The sequence below is a fragment of the Harpia harpyja genome, chromosome 3 (assembly GCF_026419915.1).
Source record: "Harpia harpyja isolate bHarHar1 chromosome 3, bHarHar1 primary haplotype, whole genome shotgun sequence".
Classification (NCBI taxonomy): Eukaryota; Metazoa; Chordata; class Aves; order Accipitriformes; family Accipitridae; genus Harpia; species Harpia harpyja.
The window spans coordinates 6,308,457-6,322,880 of NC_068942.1; the positions used below are offsets into that span (position 1 = coordinate 6,308,457).

Consider the following 14,424-nt stretch of genomic DNA (forward strand, 5'->3'; position numbering starts at 1 on the left):
CTGCATGTTTTACAGGTATGTGATCCTTTGCTGATGGCATAATCCGTAAAAATACTGAATAAAATATTCCAGGCAGGCCATTTTATAATCTTGTATAAGGTACTCTCCCAGTCTGATAGAAAGCCATTAATAATTACTCTGTGAGTGTCTGTCCTTTTTTTTAATTGGTAAACCATTTTGCATCTGCAGTCGTAGGTAATCTACTGCATTTTGAATCCATTGATGTAAGGCAATCTTCTTACATAATTTCAGTTATTAAAGAGAAGGCTTTCTCTGTAGAAAAACAAATTTCTCTTCACAAGCCATTATGATGTAAATGGCCAAAAGCTTAACTAGCATTATTTTTCCAATGTTGTAGTCCTTGGAGCATGGCTAAAAAGACCAGGAAGTCCTAAAATACAAGCACTTGTTTATTCCTCTGTATCTGTACCCTCAGCAGAAGCAGTCTCTCTTCTTGAAAATTCCCTTTTGAGCATTGTTTAAAAAAAAAAAGTAATATAATCTCCTTAATTATGTGGGCATATATAAATTTTCAGTGTGAAGCAGAATTACGGATTATTTTTTACATGCTGCACACAAACTGTTCATGAATATGGTAAAAAAATAATTCTGTAGCTATTTCAGCATCAGTACTCATCCTAGAAGTGGACTGCTTCATTCATGCAGCATTTAGTATTTTAAAATTTCTCCTTCACAGGATATTAATGTCCTATTTAATAAGAAAAAGTCTTCTGTCCATGAATCTGTAAGCTCTTTTATGAGTATTCACTAACTTGGTTGTAACAGGATTACTTCATCAGTAAGACTGATATTTTAAGAGGTTAAAATGACTCTGACTTGGAAATAACACTTCTGATTGTTTTTCATCTACTCGTATTACATGCAACACCTACAGTCACTATTACCTCTTACAGTTGTAGGCACTTTATTCTCTGATTACTTTGATTCTGTAGAGAGGCCAGCGCAGTCAGAATGGGTTAGTCCAGCTGCATTTTTCCACACACCTGAGCTACCTTGGGTCTCTGTATGCTGCATTGCACAGTACGGTGTAAACATACTTTAATTAGCTGTCTTTCTGGAATGCACATCAAAGTCTGATTATTTAACCAACCATTTTCAGGTGCACTGAAATTATGGATGTAGGTGGAATTGTACCTTTCCTTGCTAAAATGTGGCATGAAGTATCTACCTCCTAAATAAAACTGAAGGAGACGTAGAAGTCGGGGCACATTATATGGCATACCAGCTGAGTAAGATAAAAGCAAGCTGTCTTTTGCAGCTGCGTTTAGGAGTACTAGCCAGAAAGAAAAGATTCTCTTTCACATATCCACTAGAAAGTAGAAATTGTTCAAAGCGTTTCTATGAGAATGATCCTGGACCAAATTCAACCCAGCTATAAGAAGTCTCCGCTTCCACGGGAAGCTGTGCTTGGCCCAGGGGCCCTATTCATTAGAATACTGTCCCTCTTTTACAAATACTGAGCAAATAGAGTCCCAGAGACTGTGTCAGTACAGTTGAAGGACAAGTAAGCCACTGTATTGATTTTGACATAAATCCAAAGTAATATCTCTCTGCTGTTAACAGAAACCTTATAGCTTGGAGGAGAACTCATTGAAATAGTGGCTTGGTAAAAGCAGGCAGTTAAATTAGCACAAGTCTAATTGCAGTGTCTGCTCAGTTTGGTTGTCCATGGAAATAAATCCTAAAAATAGTCTAGAATAATTTTTTTGTGGTTTGGTTTAGGTATAGTGGAAATTTATATTTCATAAGAGGGCATTGGTATATATTTCTCTCCCTGTATCATATTCATGGAGCATCTGGCCATATGTTGTTCCACAACTGGGTCTTACCGGGTTTGAAGCTCCAGAGCTGGTCTGCAGATGGATTGTTCCATTTGTATGGGAATGCTTGCTGTTTTCTTCGAATGGCTCTTCTACTAATTTCAATAATTATTTTTTTTCCCATCATCTGAAAAGAAATCAACTGGACCATCTTCTAGGACAGTAGTCTTCTGAGAAATATTTGGGGAGGTGATCTCCTTTGGCTATTGGGATGGTGTTGATAGGTTCTCAACTTGTATGCACCCCAGTGCTTTTATGGGCCATTGGTCTCTGGGGTGGACTGGATAATCTCCCACTGTTCGTGATTGTCTCTGTGAATCAACAAAAACATAAGAATTAGATTGTATGCTGTAGGATTTCTTTGATTTTGTGTGTGTGATTACTTTTACTGGTGGTTTAATATCTTCATTGTTGCTTTTTTTTTTTCTTTTTTTCCTTCCTGATACAGAGAAATTCTCATTGGGTTGTCAAGGGGCATTTTGTCACTTGAATAATATTTAATAAAAATTGGTGATATGTCCACCAGGGTGCAGTCTTTCCCAAAAGAAAAGCCATGGTGGTCAGTAACTGTTCAGTGCACCTGTTCCTTGGAAACTTTATTTGGCTCTCTTTTCTTGTAAGATCATGCTATCCTTTTCAGGAGAAATGGAGAAAAACTGTAAAATATGCATATTAAAATGAGAACCTCAGTATCAAAAATTGTAAATATCCTGAATATCTATGAAATGCTGGTACATTTTATAAATTATTTATAAGAGTAAATGCAGCAGTATTTGCTGTTTTCTTAAATGAGACTCAATAGTTGTAATCAGGAAATGAAGATGTGAATACTTAATCCTTTTAAAAATCAAAGACCATTGCTGCTGCTTCTGCTACCATCCACGTTAGTTAAAGCAACTGCTTTCACATTGAAGGATCAACAAGCTTTCGCAACTCTGGCAGAAGGAGGATGAAATGATTTCTTCTGGGGGAGACAGAATGTGCACAAAGCCCTAGAAAACTTCATTTGCTTTCATTTTTTCCCCATCTCTGTCCTCTTCCTTCCAGCTGCCGCCACCCCCAGGACTGCCGGAGACGACCCAGCGGAGGCGGTGGGCAGGGCAGGGGCTGCGGGGCCAGAGGCTGCTGCTGAAGCCGGAGGGCTCTCTGTGTGCAGCAGCAACGGGCTGGTTTCAGGGTGACTTACTGGCTTTGCAAACCAAGGAACAGTGCCCTGAACTAAAGCAGCTTCTGTTTAAAATCACGTGTCATTAACATAAGATTTTGAGCTACTAGTCTTTTCCTTATGCCATGTTACAACAAGAAGGGGTTGCTATGGCGTTCCAAAATCTTACGTTTGCATTTACAGCAAACTGGTCTGAATTCAGTGTTGACCTCGCTTGGAGCAGGGTGTTGGGCCAGGGGCCTCCTGAGGTCCCTTCCCACCAGAAAGATTCTGTGACTTTGCTTCCTGTGACTACCCTCCCTTTGTGTCTTGTCTTATCTTAACTGTGCCCTATTATATTTTTTTGCTTCTCTATCTTGTGCAAATTTAAGCATTCTGGCAGCAATACATGTGCAAGGGCCTCGTGGTAATACTTCGTAGTAATCTCAGGCCAAGTGAAAAGTGGATGGGATTTCAAAGTATCAACCTTTCCTCATCCCTAGCTCCTTGAGAGCCAACGGGAAGAGATTTGGGGGTAGGTGGGGCAGAGTAATAAAAACTGTACAAAACCAAAAAGCTTGAAATAACAGTATTGCATTTCTTCTCTTGTTCTAGGTTATGCATTAGATCCCTCTATAGATAACCCTGAAGTTGCTACCAAATACATTGGTTCTGTAGAAGAAGCTGAAAAAAATCAAGGTAATTAATTCAGACTTGCAACTGATGACTGTTTCCATTTCTTCTTTACTAAGAAATGGAATAGGTATTGGCAAAGGAAGGAATTATGAGAGACTTACCCATGTCCGAAGACACAATAAAGAAAGATGTGTTGCAATTGTAATGTGAAGAGGGAAGAGAGATACTGGAGTGCTTTGTTTTCTTGAAGTAGCAAATATTTCAGGCTGTTATGTCAAATTTCAAATTAGAATTTGCAGTTGGAACCTAGCACGTGCCATTGCATGAACAGAATTGATCTGTATATTTGAAATAGCTTTTTGGTCCTCTTAAATTCTCTCAGCTAAAATTGTCATATGTCTACATTGGGATACCAGTGCCTTGGGCTAATCACCTTAACTGTGCTACTCAGTAGCAAACTGATCACTCTGTATGCAACCTCTAGCACTCCTGTTGGGAACTGCATGTTATCTCTGCTTACCAGAGTTAAGCTGTTTGGGTTATTTGGAAAAGAAAAACCATTGGAAGGTTGCCAAATGGTAAAGGCATAGCATGCCACTGGGAGGATTGCCTACCGGAGGCATGGGGTTTGTAATTAAAACTTTGATACAAGATATTTAACACTCAAAGTGACTTGTTTGCATTGGAAAATTGAACCTGTGTAAACTTTATGGTTATGCTTTCCCTTGCATGTGTTTTTCTAACATCTTATTCACATGAGCATACAAAGGTTCTTTATTTCTGTGTCCTATTCCACTGAATATATCCAAGGTTATTTCAGTCTTTCCTTCCGAAGTAAGATAAAGAAAATAGACTTATTTTGGTATAGCAGCTACAGATGTTAGACAGAAATGGCTGAGATTAAATCATTTAAAAAATTAAAAAATAACCTTTTCATAATGGAATTTTAGTAATTTATTTTAAGAAAACTCTTGATTAATGTACAATTCCTTCATATGATCATTATTTCAATTTTTACGTAGCCTGTTTCCCCTTGTTTATACAAAGTTCTTTGGGGCTCCTTTGCACTAGATGAGTATTACTGATGCTGTAGGAAAACATTGTTTGAAAATTGCACATAATTGTTTATACAAGCTTTTGAAAAACTTTTAAGTCATCAGTTTAACATCTTTTAACTTTTAATTTTTTTTCCTCCCATATCGATACTGTTTAATGGTTTTGACAAATTCTGAGGGCACAGCATTTGTGAAAAGCTAGCATTTATATGAAAGAACAAGATAGTGGTTGGAGGTAGGTGACTCTGTCAATGGGGACAGACTTTTTAATAGGGTGTGTAGCGATAGGACAAGGGGTAATGGTTTTAAGCTAAAAGAGGGTAGATTCAGACTAGATATAAGGAAGAAATTTTTTACAATGAGGGTGGTGAAACACTAGCCCAGGTTGCCCAGAGAGGTGGTAGATGCCCCATCCCTGGAAGCATGCAAGGTCAGGCTGAATGGGGCTCTGAGCAACCTGATCTAGTTGAAGATGTCCCTGCTCATTGCAAGAGGGTTGGGCTAGATGACCTTTAAAGGTCCTTTCCAACTTAAACCATTCTATGATCCTATGAATTTTTACTAAATTAAAATACACAGTTGTGGTTAGTGTTTGGGGAGACTTCTCTTATTTTTGTTTTGGGGGTAACTGAGAGGGGTGAGGGGGATCAGAAGCCAATTGTTAGGACTTTACTTTCAAACACTGCACTATCTAAAGTATGAAAATTGATGTATTCATACAGTCCGTAGACTTATTGTTAAAAATGCATGGGAACATCCATGCTTAAATACTCCAAGAAACCATGACACACAGTTTAAGTGGTTCTTCTGTTACTGTACATAGTTAGCAGTGTTCATAGTTAGAAAAGTTAGCAATGCTTTGGCCAATTTTGCTCAAATACTTTTTCCATTTTGCTATGTATATTGGAAGGAGTGGTGGTGGTGATTTTTTCTTTTAAACTGACTATGGTGTGATCTATGATGTTGTATTTTGTGTTAGCAACTAGGCAGTGTATTGTTTCCTTGTTCAGGGTTAACAGTGTTTGAAACGGGACAAAGGAAGATTGAAAAAAGGAAGAAATTCAAGGAGAATGATGCATCTAATATTGATGGTTTTCTGGGACCATGGGCAAAGTATGTCGATGAAAAAGAAGTAGCCAAACCATCAGAGGTAAGTACTACTTAAACACAATAGATACAAATCATTAGTATATTGCAGTGGTTTTAACAGAGATCAAGCTGCACTAGTAGTTTGTCGAAGCAGAAGATCCATGCTATGTTTTAGGGTGATAGAAACATTTCAGGTAATATATCCAAATCAGGTGTTCCAAATATTCTGCATTCAATTATTTGCAAGACTGTTTGGAAATAAAATTCATTGTATCTGTGTGTAGTCTCTAGAGTCTGATTAAAAGAGGTTTATAAACAGAAGCAGCATGAAAATAACTGAAAGTAAAACTTGTTTAAAAAAGAAAAAAAAAGCCGAATGAAAAAAACAATAACACACACACACCCCCAACCCTCCAACCAGCAAACATCCTTCTTGTTCAGTCAGTGATGCTTAGCTGTAGTCTATGAATAAAAAGATAACATTTAATTCTTTTCAGTGTACATAGCTTTTCAAACTATTCTAGTTTTCATAAAGGTATTCTCTTTATTGATGCTTAGAAATATTTCTAATCTCATTTAGCAAATAAATGTGTTCTTAATAGTAAGTAAATGGTAGTACAGTTCTGGATTTTGTTATGCACATGTGAACACTGAATTTTTAAAAGGTCGTGTTTTATTTTTCCAGGAAGAACAGAAAGAGTTAGATGAAATAACAGCCAAGAGGCAGAAGAGAGGAAAACTAGAAGATGATAAACCTGGAGAGGAGAAGACTATATTACATGGTAATGGCATCTTCCTGCCTGTTCTCATTTTCTTGTTCACTGTGTTTTCTTGCCTGCTGTGTTAATTAGTAAGGATGGCAGACAGCCTCAGCAGTTTTGCTGAGGCACCTTGATGTTTCTGTATTAGAGATAATAGCGCTCACAGGCATAAGCATAAAGGACAGGGAAAGAGATGAACTTGGACTAATTCCACTTCATACTGTGAAGAGTAGTGTGGAAATGTCATCTTTCAGGATACTGGTTTTATTTATTTATTGTTAATGTTACCAGACGCACATATCCCTTTCCTGTTTTCCAGAGCAGACCTTTTAAAGTTATGAGTTTGGCTTAGTTTCAGCTTCAGAATTACTGCAGTTTTATCTGTCAATACTTTCATCAGCAGGTAGTGCTTTGAGTTATGGCTTACATACAATTTAGAAAATCACTTGGACTTTATGCTTCCTCAATTCTTAATGTAAATGTTCTTGCTGTCATACTATGAATAATTGTATATCAAATAATTACCCAATGGAAGCCTATAGCATGTGGTACCTTCAAAGAAAATGGTTTGGTAAGTAAGTAAAATTAAGTGATTTTTGGAAACTGTTACTTCAAGTCTCTGCATGCAAAATAGTCCTGCCTTATATTGCTTGGCACAGTTAGGTAAACTGAGTCTGTTTACCACTTTCTACAGCCAGGCTCACACACACAAGATGAAGCATCCTTTCTTACATGCGTTAAGGAAGAAGTGGCTATGAGATATGCGCTGATGACATTAGTACTTCGTTCTGTTCATATGTAGTAGATGGTGACAATATTTATTGAACAGTGACAAGCATAACAAACCTGAAATTTTAGCAGTTGAGCCTCCTTTAGAATAATTATTTTGTATCCGACTTTTCATGGTCTCTGCCTGAAGTTTCACAGTGAAACACCTTACAAGATTAAAGTTTAATCTTCTCAAACACAAACATTCCGGAAATATGCCACTTTGTAGACATGTGTAAACATTGATACTGTGCAGGAGTTCACTTGTGCAACCAAAACTGCTATAACAATATCCCAGAAACTGAGAAATTAATTTAGTCGGTGCACAGCTTAATGTCATGGCTGTCCAACACAGGTCTACTCTGAAATACCCATTTCCATGCACAATGCATCCCTGCACATCTGACTGTCCAATCACTTCTTAAATCTAGTTAAAGAGCAGTTTTTAGCTGCTGCTGACCACTATTAGTTCACACTGGCCAAATAGATCTTTTTTTCTCTTATTTGTAATTCTGTTGACGTGACTGACACAGCACGGAATGCAAATTGCAAGCAAATGCCAGGGTTAGAGTTGCACATTATAATCTGTCTAGAGTTAGTGTAAGCAAACCCTTGTTGGCCAGATCTTGCTGTTTGATGGTGAGTAAGATGTGTAGGTGGGAGATTGTGTTAATGTTCAGGTTATCAGGTTCCAAGCAGGCTTTGCTGAAATGACTTAATTTGAGCTTAACTGATGTCAAATAAGATTCCACATCTGTATCCTATGAAGTGGGTTTTTCTTCCCCCTCTCCCTGCCACCCCCACCCCCTCCTCATAGGGGAGCTGTGTTGAGAAAAACCGTAATTGTGTGTGGCTGTTGAGCCTTTTGAAGATTATAACCTCTTAAATACAGGCTCTTGGATTCTCACAATTCTGTATTTACCTTTCAGTTAAGGAAATGTATGACTATCAGGGGAGATCTTATCTTCATGTTCCTCAAGATGTTGGAGTTAATCTCCGTTCTACAGTGCCGCCTGAGAAGTGCTATCTTCCAAAGAAACAAATCCATGTGTGGTCTGGACATACAAAGGTAGGAAGTCATGTTTGTGAGCATGCATCATAAAAACCCACTTCACTTTGTGTCTGAAGCTAGTAACTTCTATAGCTGAAATATCAGTAGAAGGAAGGAGTATTTTCATCTTTACCACATCATGCATGTAGTTGGTTACATTACATGCTCACACAAGGTGTTTGTTTGCCTGCTCAAATGCAGTTGTTTACCTGCATACACTTTTTCATTAACATAGTGACTTCCTGACCTCCTTTAGAGACAAGTATTATTCAGTGACTTCTGTGGGATTTGCAGTTATTTCCTAAACTACTACATGAATAAGAGTAAGACTAATTCTAGAGATGCCTGAAAATGTTTTGGTTTTGTTTTGTTTTGTTTTTAAACAGTAAAAGTACTTAAGGGCTATTTCATATCAAGCTTATGAAAAGTTATGTAGGTTTTGTGATTATGATGCACCAGCATTACAGGTTTCCCAAATACAGCTATTACCTTGAGAGGTGTGCATTGTTAAAAAGTCTTCTTTAATGCTACTTAACATCTACAGTTTCTTCTTGTGCCAGGGCTCATAACTATACACATACTTTTGGTATTAAAAAGTGTTTCACTGATCAGGTTTGTAAAGCTTATACTCAATTTGCTGCTTCTTTTGTCTCCAGTTTTCAGTATTGCTTGAGGGAATGTGCTGTGCTGCATTTCACAGCACCTTAATGATATCTGAAAAATGGAAGAAAGGAAGACACAGTGAACACTTCTAGCTTTTACCCTTTTTTAGCTGAGTCACAGCTCTAAACTCTTCTTTAGTGATTGCTGCATCAAAGAGCTTGTAGCTGCAACTATTGGTGCTTTCCAGAATAACACATCCTCCCCAAAGCTCTAGTCACTCCTCTGCCTATTATCCTATTAGAACAGACTGATGTGTAAAGTAGCTTTTTCCTTCAAACAAGATGAATAACGATATTGATGAGAGAAGCAAAAGAAAAATGGGCTGACAAACCTAGAAAAGCTGGGGGATATAAGTAAATAATAAAGAGGATAAAGCACCCAACTCCAACTAGGAGTGGGAGGAACTGAATGGTATATGAATAGAGTAATTGACGTGAAATGGAAAGAAGGGACATCAAACCATGAGTACTTGGTGGTTCTTTGGACTTCCTCTGGAAGGAGTACCTGAAATACAGATAGATGGGAAGATGCTGTGCCCAGGGAGTCTGAGTTCGGTGGGTAGAAGCCACTGGTAATACATGTAAGAAATGGAGCTAGCCAAAAACTTTTTTTGTGGAAAAATTCCTCATCTGCCCCACTAGAAAAGGCTTGTTATACAGAAACAGTCGCTCAAACCTACAGTTTGTATTTCTTTGCTGTGTTTACCACAGTAATGGTGTGAGTGTTGAAGGAGGGTATATATACAGCTGTTGAAGTGAATCAATTTGTTGCCAATAACAATTGTTCAAAATGCATTGCTGTTTCTAAAATGGAATGTGGTAGGTTATTTCCTTTCAAGATACAGTATCTGTATATTTTATGAAGATAAGCTTTAGCTTTTTGCTTAGAAAAGAGGGCAAGTGAACTGAGGAAATATCTAGATGCTCCACTTACTGTTCATTATGTCCTTATTTACAGGGTGTCAGTGCAGTTAGATTGTTTCCTCTCTCTGGGCATATACTGTTGTCTTGCTCTATGGATTGCAAAATTAAGGTGAGTTATTTTTCTGTTTTCATGTGTATATTTTATACCATCATTGAATGCAGACAATGCATTTTAGACTACTTAAACATTTGGTACTTCTGCCAAATACCTTTTGTCTGTGTTACTTTTATTTTTCTTACCTGATTTTTAAATTACAAATTCATTGGAACAAAGATAAAAATAATACACAAGACTGGGTGTTAGAACAGTGTTAATCATTTCATAATAGAAGGTCACAAGTTCCTCAGGTTATTGCCTTTGTTATTATAATAATTCATTTTCTGTGAAGCCTGGTTTTACTACTAGCAATAGGTTTCTGCTGAAGTGTTCTACTGTAGCATTTGTGGTCTTGAACTAATCTCATTTTATTCCAACATACATCATATTGGGAAGTTGATAATTTTTTTTTTTTTTTTTTTAACTAGAAAAACCTTAGGGCTTTAAAGTTGGAATATGGTATGGGGGGTTTAGTTATTTTAAGGGGGTTTTGCTAACAAGAAGGTGATAGAGCATTCTCGGAAATGTCTGGGTAGATAGTTGTGATTAATCAGTAAGTATCATATGTTTGTAATTAATTTCTTAAAAGATGTTGCCATATATGTTTGCGCTTAATTTCAGCATCATTACTGTTTAACAACTAACATCTTTTTTCCTCCTCCCTTTTTTTTTTTTTCCAAGCTGTGGGAAGTATATGGTGATCGAAGATGTCTACGAACATTTATTGGTAATAGTCTTTTTTAAAAAAAAAAAAAAAAACTGATGTATATTTAAAACAACTTAATGGAAGGATATGATTTAGGTTAGCTTATTAATTTGTCATAGAGAGGACTTGTAGGCATCCAAGGCAAACAGTATTCAGTATGATTTTGGCAATAAGAATTGAAAAAGGTGCAAGTTTTTAGTCAACCTTTGTCATTATTCCAAGCAATTTAATGTTGATGTATAACACCTTACAACCCTTAAAACAAAACATTAGTGTACTGCAGTCATCGATACTTTATGCAAGACTCCTTTCCAAAGGCAAAATTGTGAAAATAAATTGCCCCATCTTCATGTTGAGAACAGCAGCCCTCTGTTTTTATGCAGTGAGGGCATCTCATGGTCTGATGATCCCACCTTAAATAGGTGGTGTCTTCTGTGCTGAGTTTCTAGTGCAAAAGCATGGCAAAATTTTTTTTTTTTTCTTAGGTTCAGGTGTCGTCTTTGTTCATGTAACAGGTGATTTTTAAAGCAGATAGCTGAGAGAGAGAAATATGTACTTCTTAGCAGCCTTGAATGCAGAACAAAAGCAGCTGATTCTCCTTTTGAAATGGGAACATTTCTAGAACACTGAGTGAATATATGTTGAGTAACAACAAAGAAGTCTTTTTGCACCTAATATTTCTTATGACAGCAGCGTGGTGAAGCTGATCGCTCAAAAAAGGTCCTCTCAATAGACTGCTCTTTCTGAACAGTTTGACTGTTTTTCTCAAAAGGTCCTTATTACCAACCAGATTCACCTGCTATTTTGCTATATTTAAGTTACTGTGCCAGTATTTTAACTAAAGAGATCTCCTACAAGTCTGATGCAGTGGACAGATGAAACTATTGGGGTTGAGGGGTAGCAAGGTTAACACCAGATGAAAGCATTCTTAATTTTCTGATCTAATATTTCCCGTATTTTGTACCTGTTTTATAATTAGAAATGTTTCTCCTGTAAGTGTATCTCCTGTAGTGTTTGTCTCTCCTCTTTTTCATTAGATGTTGACATTTATTATGGTGTTTTAAACTTTTCTTGCAGCTCTTAACTGTGACCAGAACAATCTTTGAAGCCAATAGTACTTAAAGTTCTGCTTATATATCAATTTATAAATGATGCACAGTGGTTGATTCTGTGCAATGCTGTTGTTCCTCTCTGCAGTGCTTTAGAGGTGTGGGAGTTTGGGGATTTTATTCTCATGGTTCTTTAGGAGTTACTTTTTCTTTCTCACTTGAATCATTCTTTTCAAGTGCTCATGAAAAATTTCCTTGTTCTCTTTGCATTGTTAAAGACTGGAGGATTTAACTTGAATAATGTTTAAAAAAAAACATTAATTCTGAGCATGAGTGGATAAAAGTCTATCACTGCATTTTTTTTCCGTCTTGTAGGACATAGTAAAGCTGTTCGAGACATCTGTTTTAATAATGCTGGCACTCGATTTCTTAGTGCTGCATATGACCGCTATCTTAAACTCTGGGACACTGAAACAGGTAGGCTTGTATTTGTAGACACTGTTATTTGGCACTGTGTTTAATTGATAGTAAATGTCAAGATATATTATCAGTCGGGTTGTTTCCAGTTATCCTTAATATCGTCTTGTACTTCAGTGTTTAGGCTTTTATTACAGGATGAATAGTCTTTTTTTCCTAAACATTTTATTAGCTGTAGTGGTGCGATTGACACTGCTTATATATCTGTATTTCATATACCTTTTTATTTGAGAAGTTTGATAGTGACTTTTTGCTGAAAATTGTTCTAACATTACAAGTAAAAATTTACCAAATCAGTTAATTGCATGTTTACATTTACAGGCATGAATTTAAGTAATGAAATCACACTTTTGACCTAAATATGCTTAATTTAGAAGAATTATTTCACTTTATTTTTCGGTTAACCTGAACTTGAAGAGCACTCCAAATAAGAAACGGTGGTGGAAACTGAGCTGCTGGTATAGGGAGCTGGAGGGTAGGTCTGATGCTCTCACAGAACTGCCTGGGAGATGCTCTGTAACATTCTGCTCCAAATAGTTTCTTAGGCTAAAAAGATACAGGATAGATTTTGTCAATATTCTTTTAAACTTAAGTCCATTCCTAAGATAGGAAGTTTCCATGTTTGAAAAAGACATTAGCTTTCTTGGCTAGCAGTGCCACTAGTCTTATACAGGTGACAGCCAGAAAGGTATACGTCAAATTCTCCAGTCTTGAGTTTGACCTAAGTTATTTAGACACCTGAAAAACGTATTGAGCTTTTGGATTAAAACAGGCTCCTGTAAGTTACGGATAACATGCAATCAGGGTATTTATGGCTGAGGCTATGAGAGGAGGTCAGTGGTTTGTTTTGCAGTTGGATTACTGTTATCCTTTTCTAGACTTAGGATTGAGGAATTCTTGCCTGAGTTTAAGTGTCTTGTAGAGAAGACCTTTGATCCTAAGAAGGTGATAGTTTGCAAAGACAGTGGTCAGCTTGTGATATCCTGACCAGTCCTGATGTCCTTGATATGCCCTGATGACATACAGGGTACTGAGCAGTTATATTGTTTGGAAAGCTGTAGTAAGGTACAGAACAGTTTGTATGTGTACGTGTTCGTACAGGTGCGTGCATACAAACATGTGAAAGAAGGTCTAATCAAAGACCAGGGTAAATTCTACCCTCTAATCCTCTCAAGGGCTTTAAAATAAGTATTTTCTGCTGTTAGTAAAGTAAAAGTAAAATGAATGGGTTTTATCACAATCTACAAAGAGCTAATCAGCCCATAGAACTTCCAACCTGATGCACTATGAATGGCTTTTCTGTTGCAGGGCAATGTATTTCAAGATTCACAAACAGGAAGGTTCCTTATTGTGTCAAGTTCAATCCTGACGAAGATAAACAAAATCTCTTTGTTGCAGGAATGTCAGACAAGAAAATTGTGCAGGTATGTCTACTTAATATCTCTTCTTCTAAAAATTCTGGTATTTAGTAAAAAACAAGGTCTTATCCTGACTTTTTTATTTGTAGTGGGATATTCGAAGTGGTGAGATTGTGCAGGAATACGACAGGCATTTGGGAGCTGTCAACACCATTGTGTTTGTGGATGAAAATAGAAGGTTTGTGAGTACATCTGATGACAAGAGTTTAAGAGTCTGGGAATGGTAAGTTTAAAAATTTTGAATTTTAACTTAAAGTATATTATGAGCAAACTGCAAAGAGAGTTTATTTTTAAAAGTATACATAGCACATAAGACACTGGAGTGTACTGAGCTCTAGCTAGCTGAGGAAGAGCTAGCTTTAAAACCCTATTCTGGCTTAATCCTTGAGACGCTTCATAGATTTCCTCTTCCCCCAAAGAAAGCATAAGACAGTCCTGTCAGCCTGAAGCATGCTGCACTCTATTAGTGATCTCTGTTCTTTCTCCTTTCCGCAGGGGTGTATTGGCCCTTAAATTAACCTTTTAAAGAAATGTCTGCTCTGTTACATTAGTGTGTGTCAGTTTTGAATGCTTTGAACTTGGATGTGCATAGTATTATATAATATTTGGCCCATTTATGAAATAACTGGTTTAGTGTAGCTTCATTTCTGGTTTTCTGGTAGTCTGGTTTTTTTGGCAATCATTGATAGACACAGTATGAATACAGTAGATGACAGAAAAGTGAAAGTCCATCCAAGAAAAGCTCA

General features: G+C 37.0%; 1 protein-coding gene across 1 annotated transcript in view; it reads left to right on the forward strand.

Annotated features, from left to right (window-relative positions):
* CDC40 (cell division cycle 40) overlaps nt 1-14,424 on the forward strand; it is a 41,136-nt gene that overhangs the window by 18,153 nt on the left and 8,559 nt on the right. The window contains exons 4-12 of the mRNA XM_052781256.1: nt 3,601-3,684; nt 5,687-5,826; nt 6,451-6,547; nt 8,224-8,363; nt 9,966-10,040; nt 10,710-10,755; nt 12,159-12,260; nt 13,569-13,684; nt 13,768-13,901. Coding sequence (XP_052637216.1) covers nt 3,601-3,684; nt 5,687-5,826; nt 6,451-6,547; nt 8,224-8,363; nt 9,966-10,040; nt 10,710-10,755; nt 12,159-12,260; nt 13,569-13,684; nt 13,768-13,901 — 934 coding nt within the window. The remainder of the gene's footprint in view (nt 1-3,600; nt 3,685-5,686; nt 5,827-6,450; nt 6,548-8,223; nt 8,364-9,965; nt 10,041-10,709; nt 10,756-12,158; nt 12,261-13,568; nt 13,685-13,767; nt 13,902-14,424) is intronic.